This window comes from Trachypithecus francoisi, unplaced genomic scaffold, assembly GCF_009764315.1.
Source record: "Trachypithecus francoisi isolate TF-2019V2 unplaced genomic scaffold, Tfra_2.0 Lachesis_group15, whole genome shotgun sequence".
NCBI classification, from domain to species: domain Eukaryota; kingdom Metazoa; phylum Chordata; class Mammalia; order Primates; family Cercopithecidae; genus Trachypithecus; species Trachypithecus francoisi.
This window is the reverse complement of record NW_022681460.1, coordinates 86,944,887-86,972,200: the sequence shown is the minus strand read 5'-3', so window position 1 is coordinate 86,972,200 and position 27,314 is coordinate 86,944,887. Positions and strand designations below refer to the sequence as shown.

Sequence of the window (27,314 nt, the reverse complement as noted above, 5' to 3'; positions counted from 1 at the left end):
GGAAGTATGGCATTGGGATCATGTGGCTCATGCTTCAACCTTCTGTGCTCACGTCTTGGATTATAAGGAAAAGGATGTCCAGGCCATTATTTCTGGCATAGGGATATTCCTTCTCTCCAAACTGGGTGAGCTTGGGCAAGACAAATTGATTCCTGGGAAAAGAGTAATTTTCCTTTTACTAAATGTGATTTTTAAATAAGAAAAAATATGACATAAGAAAAAATAAGTTTTAGTTAAAACACACATGCGCGCTCGCACACACACACACACACACACACACACAAAATGTGTTCGAAATGATAGCCCATCAGGTAAACTGCCAACTCTATAGGACAGGGCAGAGCAGGGTTGTTGATATCCTTCAGCAGACCTTGCTGCTTTGTTCTGTTCTCCTTCCTTGAATTCCAAAACTAGTAAAATGCAAAGGTCTTAGTATTGGTGGGAGACTTATCAGGATATAATTGTCTAAATTAACTTTTAACATGTAATTAATTTGCTTGAAGACTATATGTGTCAGCCATTAAATAATTAATGACTTTCCTGAGCACTTTTGTAAATTTTGCCTCTTTCTGCTCTGTTGTCGCTAGTTTCGGGTAAATGAGTTTGGAGCCTTGGAAGTTATTACAGATGAGAATGAGATGGAAAATGTTAAAAAAGCAACTGCTACCACCACTTGGATGGTACCAACTGCTCAGGAAGGTAAGGATGGGTATCTGCATTTTATTTCTTGCTTTTGAAAGATTCGAAATAAGAATATCTAAAATTTTATAATAGGCTGGAACTTTGAAGGCCCTGGGTACTTTTTATCCCTCATGTTGTTAGGTAAATTTCTATAATGAAACTGATAGGAGCCAGCTTTTATGTTTTAAAATAACTATAAACTGTCTTCTTTCCTAATGCCAGATCTGTAGTAGCACAAGGTTAGTTGGAAATTAAGTAAATCCATGCTGTAGCCTACGCAGGTGATTTAGCCAAAAGCCTGCCACTTTTTTTCTCATCTACTCCGATGGTTGTAACTAACACCTATATGCTGATGACTCCTAAATCTACATCTCCAGCCCCGACCTCTCCCCCGAGCTCCAGGCCCGTATTTCCACCTGCCTACTGGACATCTCCACCTGGATGTCCCACAGGTACCTCAAACTCCACATGTCTGAAATGCAATTCATTTTCTGTTTCTTTCTCCCCTCCCCCCAAAGCTGCTCTTTCTTCCCTAACCCGTATTGCAGTTGACAATAGCACCATCCACCCAGTGGGCAAGAAAGAAATATAGGAGTCATCCTGAATTTGTTCTTCCCATCCCCATATCCTGTTACTTATACCTCTTGATTTTTATTTCCTAATATGTCTCAGATCTGGCCTTTTCTACCTATGATCTTTGCCACAGCCTTAATGTAGGCTCTTCTCAACTCTCATCTGAGCTGTTGCAGATGTCTGCTTCTAATTTTATCCCCTTCCAATTGGTCCTGCACCTTGAAGCCAGAGGAACTTAAATAGATTGCTTATCTGACACTTCACTGATTTCTCATTGCCTTTTTAGCAGAACATACAAAGATCTGGGTGCTGTGTGCACCTCCCTGCTCGCTTTGTCTCCTCAGTCTCCATTTCCTTCTTTGTATGTTGTGTCCTGGCAGTGCCAGCAGCACAGAATTATGTGTAATTTTCCCAACACATCATGTGGTTTCATGCTTTCTTGCCTTTACTCATGCTGCTTTTTCTGGCTCAAACGCCATTTCTCTCTTTGTCCAGTTGGTAAATTCCTCTTTGGCCTTCAAAACCCTGTTGAGGCTTTCTATCAGAAAATCCTTCTCTGACCTTACCCTAGGCTGAATGAATCACTTCTTCTGTACTACTTGTGGACGTTGCTTATGCCTCTAGTATTGCATGTATCACATTTTATTATAAATACTGGTTTTCTTGCCTCTCTTCCCTTCTAGACTGTGAGCTCTCTTGGGCAAGGTCTCTACTGTCATTATTAATGTCTAGAATAAATTGGTGCCTAATAACCGTTGGCTGAATGAATGATTAGCCTAACAATTCAGGCAAAAGGAGTTATGAGTTTCTACACAATTTGGATACACAATTTGATTCAGGAAATGTACTACATTGAAAGCGTAATAGATGAGATGTTGATTTAGCCAATTAAGTGAAACAAAATCATTCATCAACAGATTGTAAATGTGAAATAAAAGATGATCTTTTGAAATTTTCTGGAAGATACAAATATAGAAGAGGATTTTATAGATCGATATATACGTCTTCTGAATTTAGTGACTAATGAAATTTTCTTCATTTTACTTTGAACTCTGTAGAAAAGCCTTGGGCAAGCTTTTGTTTATCCTTTCTGCAGAATATTTTTTCATTATTTGAATGAGTTGAGTGATTTTTACAGAGCCCGTACCCTGCAAAAACACTATCATTTGATCATTCATTCATTCAACAAACACTATTCTTTATTGTGTTGCTAACAAAATTATTAGAAGAAAAAGTTTAATTGTATTTTAGAATGTCTTCTGTCATGCTTTTAATTTGCATTTCTTCTTTTCATCTTTTAGTCTTTTCAGAGAAGACTGGGGTGCCTTTCAGGTTGAAGGATCCAGTGAAAGTAGAAGGGCTTCAGTTCTGTGAGAACTGTTGTCAGTATGGCAACGTAGATGAGTGTCTTTCTGGAGGAAACTATTGCAGCCAGAATTGTGTTCGGCACATCAAAGATAAGTAGGTTTTTTCCCCATTCCATCTATAAAATGAGTTTTAGAGTCCAAAGTCATGGTGCCTGAGAATATAGAAGTTTGATGCTCTCTGACATTGGTCACCTATTGATACCTTTTTCCCAGAGACTTTTCCTTTAGGGCCACATGGGCCCTAACCCCTATATGGGACCTGGTGACGTCTGTCATGCCTGGTCTGAGTTGTATTACTAACATTCTGCCTGCAAAACAGCCTCTGCGTCTGTCTTCAGTCTTCCATTTCCATTCATTTGATTGTTCTTCAGCTAAGAGTATTTAGTTTTTTCTGGGCTACATACACATTTTGATGACACATTTATAAAAACATAGTTTTGTTTATATTTTGGGAATTCTTAGGTAACTCGGCTAAAACTCCACATATGGCATAAAGCTTCCACTGATTTGTAATCACCTGAGTGGAAATGGCCATAGGGAAGAGTGTAGTGAGTTGTGTCACTGATGATCTGAAGGTGTGGACTGAGGATTATGAGACAGCGGTATCAGCTGTGATTGGCAGTGATGTGTGACCTTCCCATCTGGGGACTGTCTGACAAAGTTCAGCTTACCGCCAAGCAGGTGTTTTTCTTGCATATCATTGTATACTACAAAGAAATGACTGGACATTTATATTTTAGTGCATTTCCCATGTATTTTAATCAGCACAGGCTTGGGAACTGTCTTGTTTTTCTTTTTTTTGAGACAGAATCTTAGCTTGTCGCCAGGCTGGAGTGCAGTGGCGTGATCTCGGCTCACTGCAGCCTCCACATTCCCAGGATCAAGCGATTCCCCAGCCTCAGCCTCCTGAATGGCTGGGACTACAGGCACATGCCACCACACCCAGCTAGTTTTTTGTATTTTAGTAGAGATGGGGTTTCATCATATTAACCAGGATGGTCTTGATCTCCTGACCTCATGACCCGCCCGCCTCAGCCTCCCAAAGTGCTGGGATTACAGGCATGAACCACTGCACCCAGCTGGAACTGTCTTGTTTTTCTTGGCTAACTGATGTTTCACAGAGTTACACTTCGCCTTTTTTCGGTTGGATTTTTCTTTTTTTTTTTTTTTTTTGAGACGGAGTCTTGCTCTGTCGCTGGGGCTGGAGTGCAGTGGCCGAATCTCAGCTCACTGCAAGCTCCGCCTCCCGGGTTCACGCCATTCTCCTGGCTCAGCCTCCCGAGTAGCTGGGACTACAGACGCCCGCCACCTCGCCCGGCTGGTTTTTTGTATTTTTTTTTTTAGTAGACACGGGGTTTCACAGTGTTCGCCAGGATGGTCTCGATCTCCTGACCTCGTGATCCGCCCGTCTCGGCCTCCCAAAGTGCTGGGATTACAGGCTTGAGCCACCGCGCCCGGCCGGATTTTTCATTCTTAATAACTGCTAGATCCTTGTTTGACCCTGAAAACAAATGTCTCTAAATAATTCTTTTATTAGTATAGATGGTAGATGGGACAGACAAATAACTTGTTAGAACCTATTTCATACATATCGCTGGCCCCTTTTTGAAATTAATATACAGGGTAATTTTCATTTTCTGCCCTGACAGATGTCATATGTAATAGTGGTTTTCAGTGTTCCTGATATATGATAGTCTCATGCCTACAGATTTCTCCTGGTAGTTAAAGATTTTTCCTTTGGAGGGTGTTTTTTTTTTTTTTTAATGATTGTTGCATTGATGATCAACAAGTAGATGTTTGATAGGTATTATCTCTTGTCACTATTTTGGGTTTATAAACACAACAGAGATCAGAAGGAAGAAAGGGACATAGAAGAAGACAACGAGGAAGAAGATCCTAAGTGTAGTCGGAAGAAAAAACCAAAATTATCTCTGAAAGTGGACCCCAAGGAGGATGGAGAAGAGAGAGATGATGAAATGGTGAGTGCCTCTGCCTGACACCAGGAGTGCAGGGATGCATGCGTCTTTAGTGGGTAGCATCACAGTCACAAGCACTGCTCTAGAGCCCACTGAGTTCACATGTGGCTTCCAGGACTATCTGTGTTACTGTCAGCAAGTTATGTGGCCTCTCTGCACCTCGCTGTCCTGATCTCAAAATGGGAATCATAAACAATAGTATCTTTCAGGGTGAAAAAGTAGGATGTCTTGAAATTTAGTGCTAGGGTGAAAGGGAACGTTTAAACACATTCAGTCTTGTAGATGAATCTTAAATTCCTCTTGACAACAAAATGCCAATCCAATTTCATTAAATTGCAGACAGATCTCATAAAACTATCTGAGTGGTTAAAAAATGGCACATAAATATGAAGTCTATTTGGGGAAAAGCCATTCAAAATGTGTGAATTAAAACATAAATATCATATTCCTAAAGCATCTATTAATGGTTCTATAGGAAAAGGGAACTTTGAGATCTGGAAACATTTCCCTTAAGATCGGTACTATACAGTAGTTACTTGCGAGTCACTGTGCTGGGAGCTGAGAATACAGGGATACATAAGACAGATAGATGACAGAGTCTCTCCTGGCAGAGACACTGCATTCTTGTTTAGGGGGTATTTAATCTACAAACAAAGTGAACAGGAGAAATGTCACCTAGTGATAAGTGCTACGCTGAGAATTAAAATAGGGCGTTAGGATAGGCTGACGGTTCTAGGTCGGGTTGTCAGGGAGCCCTCCCAAAGACAATGACATGAGCGGCATGATCTGATTAATGAAGAGGAGCCAGCTATGTGAAGTTAAGGGTGAGGCATCTTGTGGGTAGTAGAACTTCCGGAGGAAAAGTCCTCAAGGTAAGAACTTGCACAGCATGTTCTGTTCGAGGAAATAAAAGAAAGTCTGGTCACTGTAGTTTAGGAGAGGATGGAGTAAGATGAAGTTGAAGAGGTACGTGTGGCCCAGGGCATGTAGGGTTTTATGGTAAACAAGAGTCATGGGTGTTCACTGTATTCTGAGTTTCAGGGGAAGCCTCCGGAAAGTTAAGACAAGGGAATGCTTTGATATGATGTATGTTTTAAATGACCACTGTAGCCCTGAGTGGAATCAGGGAAACCAGTTAGGAGTTTATTGCACTAGACCTGTAAGAAGGCTAAAGAAGATGGAAGTCTGTGGATTTGGGAATCAGTAGAGGTAGGGTTGTCAGAGTGTGTGAGGAAAAGAGAAAAATCAGGGATAACGCTTAGAATTTTGGCTTTCACAATTGGCTGGATAATCATGTCTCTTACTGAGAATGGTAAGATGAGGGTGGAGTGCAGAACAAAGAGTCCTTTGGCCATGATGGGTTTGAGATGCTGATTAACTATCCAGATGAAGAGCCCAAGTAGGCATTTGTGTACAGCCACATGGAGTCAGAAAGAGGAAGCTGGGGATGTGGATTGAGAGTATCTGGCCTATAAAATGACCTTGAAAACCCAGGGAAAGGGACTAGAAAGGGTAGAGAAGGGAACTGGATTGGAGGAGACATCAGCAGAGGAGACAAAGCGGTGCCAGTGAGGCGTGAGGAAAATCAGAGTGGAGTGGTCACGCAGTTGAGGGCGCAAGTGTTTCAAGGAGCGGGGAGCGGTGTCCATGCCCTTCCAGTGGGTAATACATGGATACGGTCTTATTTTACAGTAACCTCAGGCCAAAAGCAACACAGTTTTCAAATGAACTATATTCTTTCTTTCCTTAAAAGTTATAAAGTAGAACTGAAGAAAAGAACAACAGAAAAAGTGCTTTCTGACAGCTCTCTAACTATTCACTGGTGCCAATTTCTTGAACTGTAAAGTCATAATTTTCCTTTCTTTTTGTAGGAGAACAAACAAGATGTAAGAATCTTGAGGGGTTCGCAGAGAGCGCGGAGGAAAAGACGAGGGGATTCGGCTGTATTAAAGCAGGGTGAGCTGATGAAAATAAAGTCTTACCTGTAACTTTATGGAATTGAAAATGGTTCACACAGGTGGAAATTTTAGTCATGGCAGTTAAAGTATTACTTCAGGATTTTCTTTGATTCCGTTTTGTCAATAAAGATTGAGATTTTGAGGATAAGGAAAAAAATGAAAATTCATAACTTTCAAGTGGTTTCAGGGTAAGGATGAGAACTGTCTTCCTTCCTCCCTCCCTCCCTCCCTTTCTTGCTCTCTCCCCCCATCCCTTTCTGCCTCCCTCCCTTCTCCCTCTCTCCCTCCTTCCCTCCCCCCTCCTTCCCTCCCCCGTCTCCCTCCCCCCTCCCTGTCTCCCTCCCCCCTCCCTTCTCCCTCTCTTCGTCTCTCCCTCCCTCCCTCCCTCCCTCTGTCCCCCTTTCCCCATCTCCCTCCTTCCCTCCCTCTCTCTCTCCCTCTCTCTCTCCCTCTCTCTCTCTGTCCCCCTCATCAAGTAGGTGTTTCTTGCCTCTGCTTCTTTACTAAAACCTCTGTTCTTGTTCATTTCCCACAGTGTTAGGTTTTTAATGTTCCCTCTCAAAATACGAGCTTCTGGCATGGAACCTGTTATTTTCCTTCTCCCCTCCCCTCCCCTCCCCTCCCCTCCCCTCCCCTCCCCTCCCCTCCCCTCCCCTCTGTTTTTGAGATGGATTCTCACTCTGTCACCCAGGCTGAAGTATGGCAGCGCAATCTTGGCTCACAACAGCCTCCACCTCCTGCGTTCACGTGATTCCCCTTCCAGAGCCTCCCAAGTAGCTGGGATTACAGTTGTGCACCACCACGCCTGGCTAATTTTTGTATTTTTAGTAGAGATGGGGTTTCATCATATTGGCCAGGCTGGTGTCGAACTCCTAACCTCAAGCCATCTGCCCGGGTCTGCCTCCCAAAGTGCTGGGATTACAGGCGCGAGCCACCTTCCCTGGCCCTTTTTTTTGTTTGTTCCATTGTTCCTCATGCAGCATTTTATTTCCAGAAGGAAGCTGGCCCTGAGGCCCTTCCCTTTAGTATTTGTCTCGACGTACTTTTCTGCTTATTCTGTGTGGACCTTGAGTCACTTCCATAGAGGCCCTGGGGGGTGTCCCCCACTAGGCTCTATCCCCTTGCCTGCCTTAGCTCACAGCCTGCACTGTCATACTGTCCTGACAAACCAGGGCCATGAACCACGCGCTCTTCCTCGGTGCTGGGGTGCATTCTAGCCTTGTTCTGTTAATTCCTTAAAAAATTGCAAATAGCCCCACCTGCCCCAGGCAGGCAGCTTAACTTTTGTGTCTTTTCAGAGCTGACCTTCTATTTTATGTCACTGAGATGAAGGGTGTAAATTCCTCAGTTCCTCTGCACTCTGCCTCGAAATGTCTGTTTCTTTCACCATCCTTTCCCTTGCCCTTCTTTTTTACCCCGGATGAACTTCCAGGCCCCTGGCTCTTCTGGGACCTTGTTCCTCCAGTCACATTTTTCCCATAAGTTTTCCGATTTTTTTCTTCTCTTTGTGTACTCTGCCTTAGCCTGTTCCAGTCTCATCCCCAAAGTACCTTTCTCTCAACTTTGCCCGCATCAGGCTATTATATTTTTCCTTCATTTCCAGTCTTTTTCTAATTAATCCAAAATATATAAAACGAATATTAAGTGCCTCCATTATTTTTATCACTTATGCATTATTTTTGCACCTAAAAATCTGCCTCTCACTATATTGATTGTTTTCCTTCCTTTTCAAGATTAGCAGCCATTCAATGCACTGGCCTTTCCACAGTCCTCAACTTCTTGATCTCTTAGGGAAAATATTTTGAGCAGCCTACTTCTAGAAGCTCCCCCTTCCTATAGCTTCTGTGGTAGTGTTTTGTCTTGACTTCCTGCTGTCTTCTTCCTTTATTCTAAGTTCTTCCACTTCCATGTCCTACCCTCCTCACTAAGGGTGCAAACCACAGTTCGATTTTTATCTTGGTTCTTGGGAAGAGGAGCCAGGAAGAGAGACTGAGAGATACCAGCCCTGGAAGTCAGAGAAGAGCCAGGCAGAGTATCAGTCAGGGAAGTGTGAGTTCACAGATGAAGCACTGCTGGCTTGGATTTGGAAATTCTGTCATTTCAGTTTCGCTTGCCTTTCAGGTTTGCCTCCTAAAGGAAAGAAAGCATGGTGCTGGGCATCCTACCTGGAAGAGGAGAAAGCTGTGGCAGTGCCAGCGAAGCTGTTCAAGGAGGTATGGGCCCTTCTAGAGACATGATCTGTAAGGGCACAGGAGCTGGGATCCCAGCCTGAATTAGGATTGTTGTTTCCACTGAAATTTGACTTGAGATCATTTTTTCAGGATACAGTTTTTCATGCGTGTGTTTATATGGAGGGCAGTTAACATTGACATGTGCGTACCTTCCCCATGCCACATGTGTGGGTGCACACTGACACATGTGTGCTCTTTTCTCTCAGCATTTGATGAGCTTGCGATCATGAATTTTAACAGGGTACTAATACTACCGTGAAAAACTAGCAGATGAAGAAAAAAATCTTAGGAAATTTCACGACAAGATTGTGGCTTTGAGAGATGAAAAATGAGTTACTACAATTTACATACTATCACAACAAAACATCTAAAAATGGGTCACTATATTATATTAGCTACAATAAAAGTATTTTATCATAAGTGATTTAAAATCAGTTAACAATATAGATATCAAATGTAGTTCTGAGTAGCAGTCGATGTCCCTGGACTAAACCAAGGGTTGGGGTCCTGGTGCAGTGGCACACGCCTGCCTGCAATCTCATCACTTTGGGAAGTTGAGGCAGTAGGATCACTTGAGGCCAGGAGTTCGAGACCAGTCTGAGCAACATAGTGAGACCCTACCTCTAAAAAAAAATAAATTAATTAAAATATAGCCAAGCATGGTGTTCAAAGTTGCAGTGAGCTACGATCCTGCCACTGTACTGTAGCCTGGACAACAGAGCAAGACCCTGTCTCAAAACAAATAAAAAAACACACACACAAAAAAACAAGGGTTGGTAAACTTTTTTGGTAAAGGGTCAGATAGTAAATATGTTAGGCATTTCAGAGCATGTGGCCTCTGTTGCAGCAACTCAGTTAGGTCGTCGTAGCACAAAAGCAGCCATAGAGAATATGTAGACAAGTGGGCATCGCTATGTTCCAGTAAGACTGTTTATAAAACTCATGGTGCGCTGGGTTTGACCCACAGACTGGCGTTTGCTAACCCTTGGTTTAAATTATTTCATTATATTTAATCATGGTATGTAATTAATCGGCTATAGGTGTATTTTTATGTAGGTATGAACATAGCAAGCTTTTAAAAAGTGATGAATAGTCAATGTTAGGATGATACATCTACATTAAGAATATTTGATTTAAATGTAGTAGTAATTACATGTACACTTGTTCTCTGTAATTATTTTCTGTAGCTTTGGTCCTTTAGAGAATAGACTTTTTTACATTAAAAAAAGTTTAAATGTGGCTAATTCCTTGAATCAGTAATGAATGCATGTGATTCAAAATATAAAAGTACTACGATAGTATAAAGAATGTCTCTCATAGTGCTGTCCCCCAGGCACCAGGTTTGCCTAGCCGGAAGTAACCAGTGTTACCAGTTCTTATATTCCCTTCCTAGAAAATTATATGTTCATATAAGCAATGTGTGTGTGTATATATATATATATACACACACACACACACACAGAGATCCTTCCCTTTCTGTCTTAAACCAAATGATAACATATGTTGTATACTTTTTGGACTTTGCTTTTTTTGTTTAACTTGACAGTTTGAGGATGATTCCATCCTGAGTCATGAATCTCTTCACCATTCTTTTATAGCCATACATAGTATTCCATCTTAGGCCTGTTCTGTAATCATTTAGGTTGCTCCCTATTGATTTGCATGTACATACATACATACTTTCAAATCTTTTGCTGTCTGCTTTGGTGAATAATCTTCTATACCAGTCATTTTTCACATGTGTGAGTATCCCTTGGATAATTTCCTGGAATTAGAATTGTTGTGTCAAAAAGAATTTTTTGATTGATATTATGAAATTGCTAAAGGTTGTACCAATTTTCATTCTTCCTAGTGATGTGTGCATGTATCTGTTTTCCTACAGCTTTACCAACACAGTGTTGTCAAATTTTTTGATCTTTATCAGCCTGACAGGTGAAACGTATCTTAGTGTAATTTTACTTTGTATGTCTCTTCTGCATGAGGTCGAACATCTTTTCAAATATGTAAAACACAAAGGGTATATGGCATTACATTTCCTTTCCTAGGATCTATTTATGGCCTTGTTCCATTTTTTCATTGGGTTTTTTATTGATTCTTTTTCTGTGGATTTTTAGAAAGTATGTATTTGGTTAAATAGTCTTTATTTTAAAAATGGTAACTATTTACATTTTTAAGTAGGCCTTTGGGATAAGGGACTAAGGCTGCTGTCATTTTGCATTTTAGCACCAGTCCTTTCCATATAACAAAAATGGATTCAAAGTTGGCATGAAATTAGAAGGCGTGGATCCTGAGCATCAGTCTGTGTACTGTGTCCTCACCGTGGCAGAGGTAAGCTTTGCCTCATCTTTATTTTTAAAATAAAATGGTGATTATGGGGATTTAAAATGAGGAAAAACTGCCATTGGTTGTATTTCATGCCAGGCACGGTGCTTACTGTTTGGTGTGCATTATTTCGTTTAATCTTTGTAAGAATCCTGTGCACGTTGTGGTTTTTCTCAAGCTCTGTTTTGTAGGTTAGGGAACTGAGGCTCAGAGTGATGAAGTAATAGATACAAGATCACACAGCTTCAAAGTGGTAGAACCTGGATTTGAACTAGTGTCTGTCTGATGCCATAGCCCTTGCCATAAGGAACAGACCAACAGATACTTACGTTTTTTGTTTGTTTGTTTGTTTTTCAGTATTTCAAGGTATCTCTGTGAAATTTTTCAGGAAAAAAATGACCAAGCCAAATATGTAAATATAGATCTCAGTCTAATATATTACTGAGAGTGCTTTAAAAACTGTAACCACACAGCTTCAAAATGGTAGAACCAGGATTTGAACCCATGTCTGTCTGATTCCATAGCCTTTGCCTTACTGTGTTCCTTAACATAAGGAACAGACCAACAGATATATATAATATATGTGTATATATATATACACATAATATATATACACACACATATATAATATATATATATATATATATATAAGTATTTTAAAGTATCTGTATGAAATTTTTCAGGAAACAATGACCAAGTCAATTATTCATACATATATTACTGAGAGTACTTTAAAAAATGTGTTTCCTCCTATGCTAGCCTCCTTGCTCCCTCCCTTGAGCCAGAGTTCTGTCTATTTAAAAAATTCCTCCCAAAAGAATAAGATAGTCTTGTGTACTAGTTTTAGGTATCATGCTATTGTTTAATTACCTAATGAACTTATAAGAAGCTTGGCTTCTGCAAAACGCAGTACCATGTGGTGGCTGGATGATGGCAGCCTCAGTCAATGATAACATACGGTTACATAGGGTATACTATGTGCCTGCGGCTATTGAAGTACTTTTCATCTGTTAGCTCTTTTTTTTTTTTTTTTTTTTTGAGATGGAGTCTCGCTCTGTCACCCAGGCAGGGGTGCAGTGGCGCAATCTCGGCTCACTGCAACCTCCGCCTCCCGGGTTCAAGTGATTCTCCTGCCTCAGCCTCCTGAATAGCTGGGACTACAGGCATGTGCCAGTATGCCTGGCTAATTTTTGTGTTTTTAGTAGGGATGAGGTTCGCCATGTTGGCCAGGCTGGTCTTGAACTCCTGACCTCAGACGATCCACCTGCCTCAGCATCCCAAAGTGCTGGGATTACAGGCGTGAGCCACTGCACCCGGCCCATCTGTTAGCTCTTACTACTTCTCAAAACAAACTTTTGAAGTAGAACTCATTCCCTCCTATTTTTCAGATGAGAAACTTGAGGCACTGAGTGTTAAAGGAACTTGCAGCTTGTAATCGTGTATTATGTAGTGAAAGGAAGTAACTGGATTCTCTTACTCATATCAGAAAACTGTTGTGGAACATTTTTGTACATTTTATTTACAGTGAGAATATTGTCACTCTCAAACTTGATCAGACATTTTCTGTTCTCTCCTTCCTGGACTCGAGTTTTTGTTAAGACCCTTTTGAGTTGGAAGGGGAGGATCAGAGTTTCTTGGTGGATGATTTGTGTTTGTCCTTTGAAGTGGATGATATTGCCCAGGGAGAGGACAACGCGTGAGTCGCTATCGCTGAAGAATACCATCAAGTAAGAGGATGGTGCAGGAGAAAGAATAGAGCAGGATCCTGAAAAGGAACAGCGAGAGACAGAGAAAGGAACCAGGAGAGGGGCCTGCAGTAGGAACCAGGGAGAGTGGGCAGTTGAAGTGGGGAAGAAGCAGCGGTGTCAGAAGCTGTGGTTGTTCTCAAGGAGCATGAGGGAATTGTGTCTTGCGCCAGGGCAATTGGAGTGTTTGGGAACAGAATTGAGTGTTACGAAATGATTGTGAGGAAGCAGTAAGTATAGACTGCTTCTGAGAAGTTTAGCTATAAAAGAGAGAGGGAATTTTTATGATATATGTCTGTTTTTCAGCTTTTGGTTTTTGCAGATTTATTTTACCTTCCCTAGTTTTTATTATAAAAGTAATGTTTGCTCGTTCTGAAAACTTCAACTATTAATAGTGTAAGAGTGTTTTCCCATCCCCCTTCCTTCCTTCCATATTCCATATCCCAGAGAGCATGACCCTTAACAGTTGACTGTGTGCCTTCCAGATGTTTTCTCTGTGTATAATAATATGTACTGCATTTTGTTTTTGACACACACACACACACACCTTTTTTTTTTTTTTTGAGATGGGGTCTGTCTCTATAACCGAGGCTAGAGTGCAGTGTCGTGAACATGGCCTCACTGTAGCCCCAACATTTTGGGCACAAGCGATCCTCCCATCTCAGCCTCTCGTGTAGCTGGGACCTCTCATGTAGGCGTGTACCACCTGATGCCCAGCTAATTTTTGTTTTTTTTAGAAATGGAGTCCTGCAATATTGCCCAGGTTGATCTTGAAGTCCTGGGCTCAAGCAGTCCTCCCATCTTGGCCTCCCACAGTGCTTGTATAACAGGCATGAGCCACCACACCTGGCATACATATTCTTTTTAACCATTGGATAGTACTCCATTTTATGGAATTGACTTTAATTCATTTAACTGCTGTTGTATTGAACAACTGAGTGAGCTTTGTTTTTTCATTAAAAAATTAAAAAAAAAACAAGGGTCCAGTGAGCATCCTCTTACATCTGTAAGTAGGTCTAGGATCTATCTCTAGAATTGCCAGGTGAAAAGTATGGACATATAAATTACATTTAAATTTTTGATGCATATTGCTACTTTTCACATTAATTTTCTCTTTTTCTCTCCCTCCCCCCCTTCTTCCCTTCTTGCCTTTCTTTCTTTCTTTTTTTTTTTTTTTCCCACCCCTTTGCAATGCAATGGTAAGATAACATAGTATTTGAATTCTGAAGAAGCCACCAGGAAGTAGAGTATTGGAAGGTTCAGAGAAGAGGCCTGGGAGAAGATGGGACCCACACAATATATGTGGAGATCCAAGTCTTAGGCAGAGGGAGGAGTCTCTTGCTTTATAACAGGAAGGAGGGGCAAAGAAGTAGGGCTTGTGGATATGGGGAGCTTGTCCGTTTGGAGGCACACATTTGAGAAATCTTCTTTGGGTTAGAAGGCAAATTATTGGCTGAGAGTGAGGATGGAGAAAGTGGGATTAGAAGCTGAAGGAGGAGGAGGAGGATTTGAAAAGACCACAGTGAAGAATGGGAGAGGGAGTTGGACAGCACCATCTAGGAGAATTGCTAGGCAGTGGCAGAGCCCAGCATTCAGGTGGAGTTGATTCTTGTTGGTTCATTTTCATTATTCGCAGTAATTATGCTCCACAAATTACCGAGTATGGAACCATTGCTCTTAGGGGAAGTAGAGGGTTAGCTTCCTGTGAGCCTCTGGTCACATTTTCATCTGCTGATCAGTATGTAACCTTGTTTTATGTGTGTTTCTGTTTAAAGACACCTCATTTAAATATATATTGTTGATTCATTAAAAATTGAACTCACAAGTAAGAGCACTATCACCCCTGCCTGATGAAGCTTATCTAGCGCAAGTTTCTTCTCTGTAGGGCAACATCACAACCTTTTGGCACTTAGGGACACTAAACAGCACCTCAGCACTGTGTCAGGGGCCATTTTAAAGAGCAGCATCACCCAAGAAAAGCACAAAAATGTAGAACATGTGGCACGAAACGGACCACACAAAAGACTCTTGTTCCCAGTACGAGAATTGAAACAAGAAGGTAAAGCGCCTTCTTGATTGACTTCAGCTGGGAACATGCATGTTGAGTGACTCAAAGGTGTTGTCAGTCTGTGCATGTCCACGAACACTGTGGGTATTATTTTGTGGTAACAAATAAATTGTATCAAGTAGATGACTTCACAAATGTGGAATACAATATGCGAATAATAAAGACTGGCGGTATGTCATTTTTTCCTTCCCAGCACCATTTACTAGACTCAGTTAGGTGGAGACAAGATGGATACCTGAAATGATGGATTGTCACCAGGCAAATATTTTGCAAAGGATATTAGGGCAGAAATTTTAAAATGTTGTCAAGAAAATGTTTTTTGAGGTATTGCTAGAAAAGGAAGACTTGGGGTGAGGGGCGCTGCTAGGGAGAAAGTAGAGGGATCAGTGTGAGACTAGAGTTGCTGTTGAGATTGAGGAAGAGGCATGCTGGGGGTAACTGGGTTGACAGACTGGAATCGGAGTATGTGTCCCAGGGTTGGATTTTTACATGTAATACTAAGAAGCAGAGCAGTTCTTGTTGGGGACTAGATTCATGGGAGTGAGGGCTTGAAGTAGAGAGGAAGGGAGCCAAAACGCCAGGGTATTGGATAAGGCATCCGTATGGATGATGAAAGTACTCAGTTGGAAAGAAAAAGAATAAGCCAGGGCTAAGTGTTTGGGTGGTTAGCATGGGGGAAGAAGAGGAGGAGAGTTGCTTCAGCCATGTGGCTCGAGCCTCGGAGGAGAACTGGCCTAGGATCCATGGTGTGGTGGGAGGCAGCAACCCCTCCTGTGTCTGCAGGAGGTAGAGTTGGGAATATGAGCAGCCTTGGGGAAAGGCTTGAGAAGGACGCGCTCGGTATGACTGTGGGCAAGGAGGGTGAGGATGCGGGAGATTCTTTCTCAAAGCATAGCTTTCCAGTGAGCCTGAGATAGAGACTGGGGAGAACAGAGAGAGCTTGGCTCAAGGGAGCAGAAGCTCAGAACTGTGTGCCCACGGGGCACTAGAGGCTGTAAGTTACTAAAGGGCTGAGCTCTTAGGATCGGCCGGAGACAGCTGACTGTGAGTCAGAGGAGAGAAGCAGCCTTCTTTGAATGAGGTGGCTGCAGGGAGTGGCGGTACCTCCTGCCTTTCTTGAGAGATTGTATTTCCCAGGGATTCCATCTGAGTTCTATGGAGAGACTGTTCTCTTTGGGGGGAGTCAGCTTAGTTGTAAATTTTATGTATGTGGTGTATCAATACATTTTAATTGAAAAAATACTGATATATAAGAGAAAATATTAAAAGTCCATCGTTTCCATTTTGCCCTTTCCTTTTTACTACCACTTCCTAGAAGAAATCATTATTAACATTTTGGCAAATATTCATCCAGACTTCTTTTTACTGTGTGTTTATGTATATATGCATATGTGTGTATATTAATGTATGTATATAAATGCATATACTTATATATGTATACACACATAATACATATATGTATACATAATCATATACCCATAAATATACATGTGGACCCTCACATGTCTAATTTTCTCTTAAACTAACTCATTCTCTGTTATGTGTTCTGCCACTTGAATTTTAGCAATATGTTTTAGAGAACTTTCCATGACAGTAACTGTACAGCTGCCTCACTATTTGAGGATTGATTGTCCTGGCTCTGCACTCTGATCTAAGTCCATCATTCAGGGTTCTGCAGGACAGATGCTCACGGACCGGGTAGAGGTCTGGTGTGGTATGTGTTTCTACCTGAACACATCTGCTTGTGTTAGTGGGAAGAAGTCCGAGGGGCTGAACCTTCTCTCTGAAAGCCCAGAGGAGGGTATGATCTGGCTCAGGTCTCATAAGCCTATATGACCTTCTAACTCAGAATGTCCCTAAGTGGGGCCCTGTAGGCATATGTACAGCATGTGTTATACAGAGTACGTTCTTACTAGCATTCTTAGGAGCCTGTCTCATCCAAGTAATAAACCAGGAGAGGCGCTTTTCTTTCTTCCTTCCAACCCAGCTTTGGTGGAGAAGAAACACTTGACTTCTGTGCATATGTACCAGCTGTGGTCTGCAGCATTCAGTGCAGGGCAGAGCATCCACTTTGGGGCCATGCTAGAGCTGAGTGTGCTGTGCTGGTGTGCCTTCCAGCTTACCTTGGGGACACATCCTGGTACAACACAGGGAGTGGAGAAAGGACCTGCACTTTTGGGATATTATGCTTTGCCCGCATCCGTGTGCTTGTAATGTAACTGAGGATGTTGCCAGAATGCCACAGCTCAGCTCTTCCCAATTTAATAGCTTTTGTCTTTAGATTCTGGGTATTTGTGTAGTTTTATTGCTGTTAATGTGGGTGGTTTGATTAACATTAAGACTATATCATGACTGGTGTCCATGTTTATTTTTGTGTATATATATGAATATTCTGGATTTTAAAAAAATAGTTCAACTTGTTTTACCTGTTTCAGGTTTGTGGATACCGGATAAAGCTTCACTTTGATGGGTATTCTGATTGCTATGACTTCTGGGTGAATGCAGACGCTCTGGATATCCACCCAGTTGGGTGGTGTGAGAAAACTGGCCACAAACTCCATCCTCCAAAAGGTTTTGTCACTTTTTGTTTTATATTTTGAATTCAGTAAAAACTCATTTTCTTACATGCTACGTTAGAATTGTTAAGAATTCGGACTTTATGAAAATTCAGATAGGCACAAATTTAACCTTATTATTCATGATGAAACCACATTTATTAAAGTAAAATAAATAAAAGTAGAATCCAACTTAAGAAAATAAAGTATGTTCATATGCTTATTTTCATGTAAAATAACATTTGCTTGATACTCAACTTTGGCTGCAAATAATGTTTACCTGCAAATTTCTATTATTAAATACATGTATCTTTGAAAAAACTGATTTGAAAAATTAGTTTAAAGTAGTTTACATAACTAAGTTTAGTGTAAACTGGTTTAAACTAATTTTTCAAATCAGTTTTTCATTATATAGAAAATCCTGAGAAATTATGCATGACTGTATAGATTTTAATATTTAGGAGATTGGCAAGAAGACTATAACACTAAAAATTGGCTTAGGTCAGGGGTTGAACTCACAGCAATTACTTTTCTTCTATTTCAGTTCTTTATGTTATAGTCCCCCAGTGATCTTCCTATTTCATGTTTACGTCAAAGTTCAAGAATAACAGATATCATCTTTTTCACTGTCTCCCTAAAGTATTCCTTCATTTTTTATTTTGAGATGGAGTCTTGCTCTGTCACCCAGATTGGAGTGCTGTGGTGTGATATTGGCTCACTGCAGCCACTGCCTCCAAGGTTCAAGCGATTCTCCTACCTCAGCCTCCCGAGTAGCTGGGATTACAGGCACCTGCCATCATGCCTGGCTAATTTTTGTGTTTTTATTAGAGCTAGAGCTTCACCATGTTGGCCAGGCTGGTCTCAAACTTCTGGCCTCAAGTGATCTGCCCACCTCGGCCTCCCAAAGTGCTGGGATTACAGGTGTAAGCCACCGTGCTCGGCCATATTTAGTAATATCTTATTCCCTTCTTTTACAATCATTACATTTATTTTTGTTTACTTTATGTCAAAAATTAAGGTTACTAGGTTGATATTTTTGGCCTATCTCAGGACTTCAGTGCATTAGCCATCCCTTTGTTTTAAGTGAAAAAATAATGGCAGAGTGGTATTTTCAGATAGCTGAAGGATTAAACAAAATCGCATAGAAAAGATGAGGGTGAAAAAGAAAATCTGTAAGCCTTTTCACAAATTGATCTCTTATATATGGTAAATTATTAGCTGTTTTTTTCATGCTGCCTTCTGGACTTTAATGAATGTAAAAGAAAGCATATTCGCAGATAAAATAAGATGCTCAATTTCCTTTTTAAAGGAAATGTTAACTTCAATGAAATTGTAAAAATTAAGGGAGGACATTTCCCTTACTGTAATTTGCCAACATCCTTACTTCATAAACCTTTAATTGTCCTTCTTGAAGTGATAGGCCAAAAAGATTTTACCTGTTCATTTCTATTATTTCCAACTTCCCGCTTGTTCCTATAAGTGGTGAGAGAAAAGTAAAGAATTTTGACTACTCTAGTTCAGCATCTATACTGTAGAGGAATTCTACCTAAATACTGGTAGAAATACCCTGATAATAAGTGCCCTGGGTATAATACGTATTTGTTTCCTTATTCCTTTTCTTTATATCCGTTACCATTCATTCAGAATTAGAAAATAATAATAGTTTGTTGAAAATAAACATAGTCTAAATATACATAGTTATGAATTATGAGTTAAATTTTGTTTATTAAAAAAGTCATTTGATTGATTTTGGCATGTTAGAGTTAGAGATAAAAGTGGGACTGGAAAACTAAGTGTAAAATATTTTGATATTTGAATCAGTCTGTTCATATGTGCTTACTCTAGGGTATAAAGAAGAAGAATTCAATTGGCAGACCTATCTTAAGACATGTAAAGCTCAAGCTGCTCCTAAGTCATTGTTTGAAAATCAGAATATAGTAAGTACATGTAAAGCACGTTTTCTTTCAAAGGAAGAAGATTTTTGAGTGTCTCATAGGATCAGTTACAAGTGATAACAAGGAACTATAATAAATTGTATTGCCTTGGTAAATAGAGTACTCTTATCTTAATTAAAGTTTAAAATTAGCTTAAAATCTTCATGAATAAATATGTTTTATAGCCATATTATGGTTGTCTCTTTCACTGCATAGTAGAAGACAAGGTAGTATAACATTCAGGTGAGATTTACAATTAAGATGCATAAAAAACTAAATGGGCTGAGATATTTTATTGTTATTATCACTTATATGGGAGTGCTCTTCAAATGGAATTCACATAGCCAGATGAAGGTAGCCCTGTTTCAATTTACATGTAGGAGGTCACTAGAGACTGTGATGTATTTTCACTGTAGTTTATAGCTTTGTTTACAGTAAACAAAAGCAAAATCTGGACGTGTGTGTCTTTTCTACTTCTTGACCTGTATTCCCACTTTCCATAACATGTTCCTCCATTGGCAGACTTGATCCATGACATTTTTCTTTTCCCAAGTTCTGATCTAATTGGAAAGAATAAAGGGCAAGCCAGTGGAAAACCAAAATGCCGTCTTTACAGATGGTCAGAGCTAAGTTGGAGGACGTGCATGTCTTGTATCTGCAGACACATAAGCTTGATTCTGAGCCCTAGAATTGAAGAGATTTAGTTCTCCTTTCACCCCCATCCCCCAAGCCCGGGGAACACTGGATCCTTGAAGAGCAGAGTGGAAGCTGTGCACCCGGCAGCCCAGCTTTCTCTCTGGTATGATCAGTTCCTCCTTCCCAGAGTCACCAGGCAGGTAGCAGTGAGTGAGACAGTGGAGAGAAGCAGTAATGTTTCACTAACAGCATTCCCTCCAAATGGAAATAAATAAATATCAAGAGCAGGAGAAACCTCCTCACTCCAAAAATCCTCCATTTGGGAAACACTGTTAACCAGTTGGTTTGAGAGCATCAGTCTAATGGCTGAAATGTTCTCTGATTTAATCAAACACAAACCAGGTTGAATTAGAGAACTGACAAATTGTGTTTGTGTGCATGCGTGTGTGTGTGTGTGTGTGTGTGTGTGTTTAGGTTACTAATAGTGTTAATGGGCCAGCTTTTTATTTTAAAACATCTTAATTGAGAGGGTAGTGTAATTGCCGAAGTGTAACAGTGCATTGTCAGTTGGTATTCCCTGTCAAAATTTATCCCAGGGAGGAAGGTCAGTTCAGTGGAAAAGTTAGCAGCCTGCTGTCTCTGCTCCAAGTTTCCGAATCCCTGTCTGGTTCTCTGATGATGACTTCGGTCAGGGATTTGATGAACTGCCTTGAACCATCTTCCTAAATTCTGTGCATTGCTAGCATACAACTTACTCTTGGGCTCTCCATTTCGTATCTAAGAGACACTTTTTCCACTTCTAGATTCCTCTACCTCAGAATACTCAAACATTTATGGTCAGAACTTGGATAAATTTCAGTAATTAAATCCTTAGTAAAAACTTCTGTATAGCATTAGTGCCTGTTCCATCCATTCAGACACAACTTATTCTAACATTTTCAGATACACGGCTATCTAAGTTTTTACAATGATGGTTGTATAATCATAGTAAAATGAGAGATAGCATCTATCTTGCCTAAGTAGTTAGAATAATACCTGTATAATTGAGTCTGAACAGAGATTTGTTTTTTTTTTTTTAAAGGGAAGGAATGACTTGTAGTGTGTCGTGATTGGCATCATTGGTATCTAGGTATACTATATATCTGCAGACAAATAAGCTTGATTCTGAGCCCTAGAATTGAAGACATGTAATTCTCTACATATATGTGTGTACATATATAAATATATATGTAGAGACAGATTAAGATATTATTCCTCACAAAAGATTGTAAGAGATGTTTATATATTACTGAACCTCAAGCACTAACTCTTACAGAACTTTTGTTGTTTTTGTTCCATGTTCTGAATGACTGATTATCTGTGGATTTCTTTAAGTTACCAACTATTTTGAATAGCTGTGTGCATCAACAGCCAATTCTTTTGCTGCTATTAGGAATAAAATGTATCTGTAGTGTTGAGTAAAAGTTGTAATAATTTGCAGCCTTTCATATATGAAGATGACCTACTTTCGGTAGAGTACTCTTTTGAGAGATATTTTCAGAAGTGGGAGTGAATTCGTACTGACTCATGCACATTTTTAACTTGATTAAGTGCATACTTTGTGTGAATAATTTTCATTGTTAAGTCTGTAATCAAGAAAAGAAGGACAAAATATGAACTATATGGTGAATAAAACTTGCCTACCTATTATAGTTTTCTAATTAAGGCATCAAAACACATGTTAAAATTAATTATTTTAAACTCTGTGAGGTGATGGATATTTTCATTTTGAGGCCTAGATAGCTAATTGGGTGTAGCAGTAGGGCATTTTTATTTTTTTATTGCTGCTTGTTGGAAAGCGACCCTGCTGTGAAACTGGCATATGATTTTTAAATTATGTGAATACAGCAGTGGATGCCGGGCCTTTGAGCGGGAGGTGCAGAGAGTGTGCAGTTCTTGCGGTTGTTAAGTGTGTGCTTATCTCTAATTAAATCTGTGTGTTTCCATAGACAGTGATCCCATCGGGCTTTCGAGTTGGTATGAAGCTTGAGGCAGTAGACAAAAAGAATCCCTCATTCATCTGTGTTGCTACGGTAACAGATATGGTGGACAATCGTTTCCTGGTACATTTTGACAACTGGGATGAGAGCTATGACTATTGGTGAGACATTTTCCGTTGTTGTGTGCTTTTAAAAATTTAATGTTTATCCAAGTAAATGGTTGAAAAACAGTAATAATGCAAAGCTTATAACAAAAAAAAAACCAATATTTTGCCCCACTGTTTCCTATTACAGGTTTTTAATTTTTTACCTGTTCCATATGGAATATATTTTAAATAGCATTCTTTAATTCTACTTTATGATTGGTATTTTAGTTGACTTCCTACTATGGAAGTGCAGCCTGCACACGCCACATTCCCGACATATGTTCACATGTATTTTACTCTTCCCTTCTTATTTTCATGCCCACCAGCTAATTTAAACATTCATAATAGCTGACTACAAAATATATTGAAGAATATTATTTTTAATCCTTGCAGTTTTTGGATATCCTGCACAAAGTAGTAAAAGCAACATATTTTACAATTATGTAATTATAAAATAATTATAATAAAGCCATTATATTTTGATTAAATAGTTGGAATAAGGATTTTTCATAACAAATTCATGTTCATTGATTGCTGTAATTCAGTTTCCTGGTAAAAGGCATTTCTAAAATGTTTAGTTCCTTCTAGAGTACACTTGAATTGAGAACATTTTAGAGAAGTAATAGGTATATTTATATAAAATATGGCTCATGTTATAGGATAAGTGAATATTAACTTATGTAAATGTTGCTAAATGTCAGGGAGGTTTGTTTTTTGACCTTATTTTTTAGCATCCATGTATTTAAACATTCAGTAGATACATCGATAATTTCCATTACTTCTCAGATGGGATTCTTAGATACTCATCAGTTTTACTTGCATTGTTTAAAAAAGAAGAGATGTTGAAATTCATTTGCTATTCATATTTTTGAAATGCTTTACATTATATGTTACCTACGCTTTTTGCAGAATTTTTTAAAAATGTAGACAATTAGTTCCATGATTAGATTACACAGAGCCAAGTACAATTGGCCTTCTGTATCTGTGGGTTGCACATCCACGGATTCAACCAACCGCAGATCAAAAATATGAAAAAAAGAAAAATAACAATGCAATAATAAAAATAATACAAATAAAAATATACAGTATAACAATTATTTTCATAGCATTTACATTGTATTAGGTATGATAAGTAATCTAGAAATGATTTATAGTATATAGGAGATAAAGTAAACAGAAGGATGTGTGTAGGTTATATGCAATTACTATGCCATTTTATAAAAGGGACTTGTACATCCATAGATATTGGTGTCCAAAGGGGCTTCTGGAACCATCTTCTGCTGATACCAAGGAATGACTGTGCTTTCGAGTATTTTGTTTGTTTTCCCCAGCTTTTTTCTGCAGAGCATAATTTTTCCTCATAGGACATCTTTATATTCAGTTTATAATAAAAGTTTTTCATTGAAATACAGTCAATTTCCAACATGTACAAAAGTAGAATGATAGAGCAGCCCTACTGCACCCTTTACTCACCACCAACAATTATCAACTTATATCCAGTATGTTTCCTCTGTATTCCTAATCTTCAAATCCCAACTCTGGGATTGTTTTGAAATCAATTACAGATATCAGAGCATTTCAGTATATATCTTCTAAAGAGAGGAATTCGTTTTATTTTTTTAAAAATAATAGCCATAATATTACTAACATACTTAAATATTTCTTCCAGTTATTTCAGTGAGTTTTTTTTGTTTTTAGCTTGATGGTTTTAGGTCCCATAAGGTGTACACTTTGTGATTGCCTTGCTTGACCTCCTTTGATTTACAGATGCCTATTTCTCTCCTTTCTTCCTCATTGATTGTGGCTTTTGTTAAAGACACCAGGTTGTTTGTGCTGTTGAGTCTCCCAGTTTGATTTCCTGATTGAAACCTCATCTTATTTACTGTGTTCTTCTGTTCCTCCTATTTACTGTAAATTGGTGCTTTGGGTTTTATTTAAAATTGTCAGGCCTGCACGGTGGCTTATGTCTGTAATCCCAGTAATTTAGGAGGCCAAGGTGGGAGATCACTTGAACCCAGGAGTTTGAGACCAGCCTGGTCAACATACCGAGACCCCTGACTCTACACAAAAATTTCGAAAACAAAAAAAATGTTCTATACCTATTTTGAATGGGTGAGTGCATGAGAAAACTTTAACTTTGGAAATAGTCTAAATCTATCCTGAATCAAACCTGTTTGTCTCCTTCTGTGCTTGGTGGACTGTGATGATGGCACTACTGGGGCGATAACTGGGCTCCAGGCCTTTTCTTAATAAATGATCCTAAAACAGTAACTAGAATCTGTTGAAATGAGAATATTTTGTTTTTAAAGTTGTGGTTTGTTGGGGAAGAATTTTTTTAAAGCTTTTGCCTGATTTAAACAAAATAGGTGAATGTCAGTTTAATTTTTGTGGTCTCATAAGTATTACAGTGTTTTAAAGGTATAAGTTGCTGATTTGACATAAGATGCGTTGCCTTTGAAAACATTATTGTGGAAAAAAGTAAGGGGAGAGTCTAGAAGAATTCGCCACATTCATTTTTCAATGCCAAACGTCTAGGAAACAAACAGGAAAGATCCTGGGTTCTAGGAAAGATCCTGGGTTCTAGAAAGGATCCTGGATTCTAAAAAGATCCTGGGTTCTAAAAATACAAAGAAAAGAAAAAAATTGATCTCTTTTAACTTGAGTTTTGTGCTTTTATGAGCACAAACTAATTATTTTTAGGATGGAATGTACTTTGAGGATTACTTAGACTTCCAGCTACTGACATGAAATCATATTTTGTTAATTGTCTGAAAACGAAAACAGTGTGTTCTCTTCCTCAGCATGCAGTTAAGGCACAGTGGAAATTGCTTAAGTGCTCTGGAATTTCTCCACTTTTACTAAATATTATGCTCTTTGATCTTTGAATTTTGGAATGGTTTTTATCTGCATAAATTACTTAGGTATGTAATTGAGGTTACAGATTGGATTGCCTTTCCCAATTTAAAATAGTTTGGAAATGAGATAGTTTTTGCTTTGAATTGAATAGTAATTCTATATCTCTTGTTTACGTTAGTGGGAAGTTGAAAATATATATGTGTCTGTATACATTTGTGTTACTACATGTTTAGTTGCAATAAAACATTTCTAACTTCCAAAGAGGAACGTGATAAAAATGTATGTAGGATTAAAAAAGTAGTCTTCTATGAAAGGAAAATAGCATATACTAGAATAAAAATGGCTTTACCTCTGGATTTCTTCTGTGCTTTTGTTACTGATAGTTGGTAGCTGTTCGATTCTATCTCCTCAACAGTTGGTTAGATTTAGGAATAATCCTAGATATAATAGAATATTGGCACTGGAAAGGACTTTAGGGACCCAGGAAGGTAGTCAGTACCATGGGGAGAGTACCTCCAGGGTACCGCTGCCCTCCCACCACTGCAGCCTCTTTCCTGATTATCTTCTTGCTGCCTGAAGGTTGGGCTCTGGGGCAGAACACAATGAGAACATTCACTTCCTCTTTTCTTCCAGGCACTAGGAAGGAACCTTTCTTTTAAAAAATACTGTTTTCATGTACCCTTATCTTTTGGGATCCGGGAAGGATTGACAACAGGATTTGGCCCATTGTTTAGTAGAAGGCCTAAATGAATGAGGTTACAGCTTCAGCGATTTTTGATTCCATTGTACTTTGGTGTCCCAGTGGAGTCAGGGCAAAAATTAGCAACAAAAAGATCTATGAAAAAGAAAAGCGTTGTTAGTGAATTAGAACAAATATAGCAGTGGGCCTTTTCCTTATTGCCTGTAAGTGTAGTGTAAACTTTTTTTTTTTTAGGGATGAATCTCTTTTACATTTACAGATTAAGTAACAATAGTAATTTTATGTGTCTCCCTAAAATCATGTTGAAAAGTTATCAATTACTTAGAGCAGTGTCAGTTAATAGACTTGTCACTGTTTGGTTAAATTTGGGAAGCTCTGGTTGGTGGTGGTGATGGGAAGGTCATGGAGATGAATGGAACCTGGGCTGTTCCGAACTTCAGCTCTGAGGGTCTCACAGTCTGGGGAAGGAGAGGAACTAAACACCACTGTCTTGGCTGCAGGGTTAGATGGTGGTTAGTGCTTAATTTTTAGAACCAACCACTTGGAGGGCTGATGGCACTTGGAGGGAAGGACTGACTCAAACTCACTGGAGGGCTCTTGGGGAGGGCTTCTTAGAGGACACAGGGATTTGAGCTTGACCAAGAAGGACTGGGTACTTAGAGGTTGGGATGGAATATTCTTGGCTAAGGAAAGCACTTGCTTGTGTTTCGGTCCAGGAGTAGAATGTGTTTGGGTAATGCCAGCCAGTTTATTCAGGGCATTACTTAACACTTCTAAACTTCAGTTGTCTTCTGAAAGGAATTAATAATAATACCTGCCCCATCAGGTGTCGTGGGGATTAAAATAAGAGTTTTAGGAACAGAAACTGACTTGCAAAAGGTTGAAGAGCGATAAGGGATATTAAGCAGAGAAGTTTAGTGCTGAAGGCAAATGGATCACTGCTTAAGAGGAATTGACCTTGACTTCTAAGGAGGGTTCCCTGCACCATGAGCATTTTTGAGCTTGGTTTTTAGGTAGAAGGCAGGAGGCCACTGTGGAGGGAGAGAGTGGAGATTTCTGAAACTATGGATTATTGGTGGGACCAGGTCTCCTAGGAGCAGCTAGCCTCAGGAAGAAATAAACTTTCTTTTCCCTCAGCCTGGAGAAAAAGAAGAAGTAAAAGGAAAACTTGATACGAGGGTGATGAGATGCTATCACCTTTATCTCTTCCAAGTATTTGTTGTGTTAATGAAAGATTTTAAGCTTGAAGCAAATTAATAATATTTCAAACAGCTACTGTGGGTAATAGAATAGGGATGGAAAGGATCACTTGATGACTCAGGCTGATGAGGTTTGGGGTTTAGTAGTAAAGTGCAGAGTAGTGGAGGCCCTGAAGAGTTCACATATAAGGGGAGCCAGGAGAGTTGGGTACTGGGTAATAAATTGGCAGAGTCATCATGCTCTGGGTTATAGGCAGTGGAGAGGCCAAGTGTCCTGTATTTCTTCAAATAATCTAAACCACTCTTGCTTAATGGAGAGACTTTGATGTTTTCCCTAAGTAAGCGTCTTGCAGTGTTCTCCTTTGACTCTGTCTGAAACTGCAGAGCC

At 39.5% G+C, this 27,314-nt stretch overlaps 1 protein-coding gene across 8 annotated transcripts in view; it reads left to right on the top strand.

Annotated features, from left to right (window-relative positions):
- L3MBTL3 (L3MBTL histone methyl-lysine binding protein 3) overlaps window positions 1-27,314 on the top strand; it is a 131,054-nt gene that overhangs the window by 30,227 nt on the left and 73,513 nt on the right. For 5 of the 8 annotated variants that reach the window (XM_033235492.1, XM_033235494.1, XM_033235495.1 and 2 more), the window contains exons 4-13: window positions 588-699; window positions 1,059-1,133; window positions 2,556-2,715; window positions 4,468-4,600; window positions 6,469-6,553; window positions 8,677-8,768; window positions 11,010-11,114; window positions 17,357-17,492; window positions 19,322-19,413; window positions 22,035-22,186. In XM_033235492.1, the coding sequence (XP_033091383.1) occupies window positions 588-699; window positions 1,059-1,133; window positions 2,556-2,715; window positions 4,468-4,600; window positions 6,469-6,553; window positions 8,677-8,768; window positions 11,010-11,114; window positions 17,357-17,492; window positions 19,322-19,413; window positions 22,035-22,186 (1,142 nt within the window). The remainder of the gene's footprint in view (window positions 1-587; window positions 700-1,058; window positions 1,134-2,555; window positions 2,716-4,467; window positions 4,601-6,468; window positions 6,554-8,676; window positions 8,769-11,009; window positions 11,115-17,356; window positions 17,493-19,321; window positions 19,414-22,034; window positions 22,187-27,314) is intronic. The other 3 variants (XM_033235497.1, XM_033235499.1, XM_033235500.1) reach the window with 1 other exon arrangement.